Genomic DNA, 5,000 nt, shown 5'->3' on the forward strand with positions numbered 1-5,000 from the left:
TTGATGTCACGAACGATTTCTCGTTCAGCGGTGGTGGTGAAAGAGTAGCCACGCTCAGTCATGATCTTCATCAGGTAAGCGGTAAGGTCGCGACCAGCCAAGTCGAGACGAAGAATAGCATGAGGAAGAGCATAACCTTCGTAGATGGGGACAGTGTGGGTCACACCATCACCAGAATCCATCACAATACCAGTAGTACGACCAGAGGCGTACAGGGACAGAACAGCCTGGATGGCCACATACATGGCAGGTGTGTTGAAGGTCTCGAACATGATCTGGGTCATCTTCTCTCGGTTGGCCTTGGGGTTGAGGGGAGCTTCTGTAAGGAGGACGGGAGATTCCTCAGGAGCAACACGGAGTTCGTTGTAGAAGGAGTGATGCCAGATCTTCTCCATGTCGTCCCAGTTGGTGATTATACCGTGCTCGATGGGGTACTTGAGAGTCAGGATACCTCTCTTGCTCTGGGCCTCATCGCCGACGTAGGCGTCCTTCTGACCCATGCCGACCATCACACCCTGATGACGGGGGCGGCCGACGATGGAGGGGAACACGGCGCGAGGGGCGTCGTCTCCGGCGAAACCGGCCTTGACCATGCCGGAGCCATTGTCAACCACGAGAGGGCAAACGTCGTCGTCGCACATGCTGCCTTAGGGTCAGATCTGTAAAAGAGTCATATTGGTTTAATCTGGTTATTGAGACTCAGCCCAGTCTGGTTCCAAAGTCTGACAAAGCAAAACATTAATACTAATAAGTATTCCATATGCATGCGCGTATGTATATGTATGTGTACATATATATGTATATATAACCACATACACGCACATGTGTACGTATGCAAATACATTCATTTATATACTTATACAAATATACATATATATAATACGAATGAGCCTTCCATATATGTGCGTGTATGTAAATTTATGTATATACTTACATACATACATACTTATAGATATCAATATCAATCTGTCAATCTATATCCATATCTATATACGTATATATTTACATATATAAATTAAATATATATAGATAGATAGATAGAGATATCTATATGTATGTATGTATGTTTATATATATATATATATATATATATATAAATTCACACACACACACATATACATACATATATATCTCTCTATATATAAACGTTCAAGAACATGAAAGACTTATTCGTATTAATTCTTTACCATATCCACAATAGCTCTACTTTCTAGAGTGGGGTCTTTTATTTGTATATATCCTATTTTTTGCTGCATCTTGGTCTCTTTCCCCTATGTCCACAGTCTTTAAATCAACAAACGTATTTTAAATTCAGATTCGCAACGTATTAATCAGAGATGGCATAGTGTAGAAGTACGTGGAACAAAGGCAAGAATGAGAACTAATATTTTCACAGGAATCGTTAATACATTAATGATTTGAGGATCCACCTGATACCCAAGGACTCTCAGATCATGTCTCATATAACAGATTGGTGATCTTGCGGATGTAAGTATAACTGATAAAATTATTGTCAGAACCTATGAAATACCTCTCTTGCACTTATTCTCATTCATACACTTTTCTACATTTATCACAATGAAAATCCATCGTAGAAGTGCGTATTATATCAACCATACCAACGAACACAATAGATATATGGTCTACACAAGAACAAGTAGAAATCTTACAGAGGTCCCTGCGTATCCTGAGTCAGAAGTACACTGAGGGATTGATGGCAAGAGGCGTTCTTATATACCCTCTTTACATCCCCTTAAAAGTCAGAGGACGTAGGGAGAATGATCAGGGTATAAATAATGCCCACAGTCAAACACTTCTGATTTGGATTTAGACTTGTAATGACGAAATGCAGAACCACAAGATTAAGGCAAGGTCATTCTTCCCATGCTTTTATAAATCGTTCTCGTGAATCTTGGAGCATATTCTAAAAGAGAATTACGGCAAGTCAGCTGAGTGTAATTGGCAATAACCGGTGTGTTTTTCACTAGTCCTTGAAGGGCTCAACATTTATCTTGAGGAAGGAAGAAAAAGAAGTATTTTCGTTCTTGTAATTACGACTGGCGTGAGGTGGTGCGACCCTTTTGCCACTGAGTTATATATATACATGTTATGTCAGAAGTTATTAAGAATATATATGCAGTCATTTTTCTGCATTCACATAAAGTAAACGCTTGGACACCGTCTGTCGATCTCTGTCATGCCCGTAAATACTTCTTGGCGACATGTACACGAATGCTTAAACAAAAGCAGTCAAGCATGTTAGGCAAAAATAATGAAGGTATTGCGTCGCTTAATAACCTGGTATTATTATACAATGCAGTATTTCAGAGTAATTCGGATGATAACCGTAGCAACAACAGCTCTAATAGGAAAGGAAAATAATAGACATTATGAGAATGTTTCCGATAAAGATGATAAGGATTATGATAGTAATAGTGAATTTAACATACATAAAATCCAAAACAACAACAATGATATTACCAAGATTATAATGTAAATGATAACGATAATAATGCTGACAATGGTAATAATTATGACGATAAAAATAACGATAATGATGATGATGATAATAATAACAATGATGATTATGATGATAGTACTACTACTACTAATAATGATAATGATAATGATGATGATGATGATGATGATGATCATCATCATCATCCTCATCCTCATCCTCATCCTCATCATCATCATCATCATCATCATCATCTTTAGCGTCATCATCATCATCATCATCATCATCTTTAGCGTCATCATCATCATCATCATCATCATTATCATCATCATCATCATCTTTAGCATCATCATCAGCATCATAATGATAATGATAATAATAATAATGATGGTTATAATTATATGGATGATAATGGTAATGTGATGATGATGATGAAAATGATAGCAGCTCCAACAACGACAACAACAAAAACAAAAAACAAAAACTATGTTAATGATTCTGATGATAATAATAATAATAATAATAATGATAGTAATGTAGCCATTAATAAATAAAGTGATAATTAGAGCAGTGATGACAATGATAGTGATAATAATAGTGATAGCAATGATAATGATAATAGCAATCACAACAAAAAAAACGACATGTGCAGCTCCAGTTCCAACATTGATAATGATGATAACAATGATGGCGATAATATTAAGAAGAATACTAACTCTCTCGAAGACAATGATATATTGATTATAATATATATATATTAAGATGACGGATATTGTTTGTAATAACATTATTTTTGAATATTGTATCGCGTTATTAATACTGATGGTGAAAATTATATACTTCCATTCATCACGAGGAACATTATAGTAGAAGCACCCTTTGTCTTTACTAGATTTACTTTTTTCTTTCGTTTGGCACTTTTCCTGTTTGGTTCATTGTGTTCTTAGCCTTTGTCCCATTTGTTTTATTTTCACGTCAGCATTTATCATTGTCTTATTTTCCATATAGCGTATGTGTGTGTAAGTATGTATGTATGCATACATCATTCCCATATACAAAAAAATATATATATATTTGTATAAATCTTGCTTCTGTTGGGTGGCACAACCACATACACTTAGATCCCACATAGACATGTCTAAAAATGCGCGTGGTTGAGGTGACACACTGTATTTAAAGATAAACGACTATTTGACAGCCACTTTTTGCCGTCAAAGTCTTGAGTTAAAAATGCCCTGGCTTTCAAAACCTTCCGCGTATTCTTTATCTTAAAGAGCTAAAGCCTTTCAAGCAACAAAAAGTCGAAGATTACAGAGAAGTCTTTAATTGGTCGAGACGTAATCAGGCACATCAGAAAAACACACGCACCTGTGTCCTCTTTGAATCTCATGAGGTATTTATATTATACCCAATAACGCAAGTGGCCATAAGAAAATAACAGTGAGTCAGTACAGACGTCACACACGAATGTGAAAAGGTCAGTCATATGCAAAGTATTAGTCATGATGCTAGATGAAATTTTGTGTTGTTTGTGCTGTGTATAGGTTTTCGAAACAAAAGCTTGAAGGACAGTATTAAATCATTATCTTCTTCATCATCTTTGTCGTTATTATCGTTAGTTTTTATATTATTAGCGTATCATCACCCGCATTATCATTAGCATTATTTAGTTGTATCCCTGTTGTTACTGCTGCAATTACTACTATTCTGTTATCGTTATACTACTACGTTTACTGTACATCTACTGCTGCTGTCGTTGTCGCTGCTACTACTACTATTACTGCTAGTGCTGCTATTGTTACTACTACCACTTCTACTTTTACTGCTAGTACTGCTATATGTGCGTGCCAAAAAGACAAGAAATATATGATCAGGTCCTGTCGTAAGTTTTAGAACAGTACTAATACAGTGCTCGAGTTGAAGTTGATGCGGTAGTGAATGCGCGGAAAAAGAACATTCAATAACATCTGTAGAGAACTGTTGATACTGAGAAACACAAGTCCCCCACCACTGCATTAAAGCTGCATGGCTCCTAAAACAAGTTTAATTGTGATAAAAATAATTTTAACAACGGTTTCTGTCCCTAACTTTTTTTTTTTTTTGCATTTCCTCATCTCTTTGACCATCCTTAAGAAAGAAAGGAAGACCATATATATTAAAAAAGCTCGCTTTTTTGCCATCATATTGTAGAATCTAGATGGGTATGCAAACAGACGAGCATTTTAAAGCATTTTCCTGGTATCTGACGAATGTTAAGATATCAACAATAACTGTAGACAGCCTACTGACTCCTAACTGCTTTTCGTTACATGCAAATTTCGGCCATCATTAATGTTGCTTAAATCTAACAAAGGAATGAAGCACTGCAAAGTCTTCATTTATGGGGCAATGAAAATGCATAAAAACTTGAAAAAATAAACTTCTACATAATCGATTCTACGCAACATGTGACGTCCTCCACAGAGTGTCACACCATCGTCAGAATCTATCAGTGGTAATGGACAGCTTTTGTATCTGGCGGGTATTAAAGATACATGTTGAT

At 36.2% G+C, this 5,000-nt stretch overlaps 1 protein-coding gene across 1 annotated transcript in view; it reads right to left on the reverse strand.

Annotated features, from left to right (window-relative positions):
- LOC125039822 (actin-57B-like) overlaps nt 1–5,000 on the reverse strand; it is a 12,503-nt gene that overhangs the window by 618 nt on the left and 6,885 nt on the right. The window contains exon 3 of the mRNA XM_047634126.1: nt 1–261. This exon is cut by the window's left edge and continues 618 nt beyond it. Within this exon, the coding sequence (XP_047490082.1) occupies nt 1–261 (261 nt within the window). The remainder of the gene's footprint in view (nt 262–5,000) is intronic.

The sequence above is a fragment of the Penaeus chinensis genome, chromosome 28 (assembly GCF_019202785.1).
Source record: "Penaeus chinensis breed Huanghai No. 1 chromosome 28, ASM1920278v2, whole genome shotgun sequence".
Classification (NCBI taxonomy): Eukaryota; Metazoa; Arthropoda; class Malacostraca; order Decapoda; family Penaeidae; genus Penaeus; species Penaeus chinensis.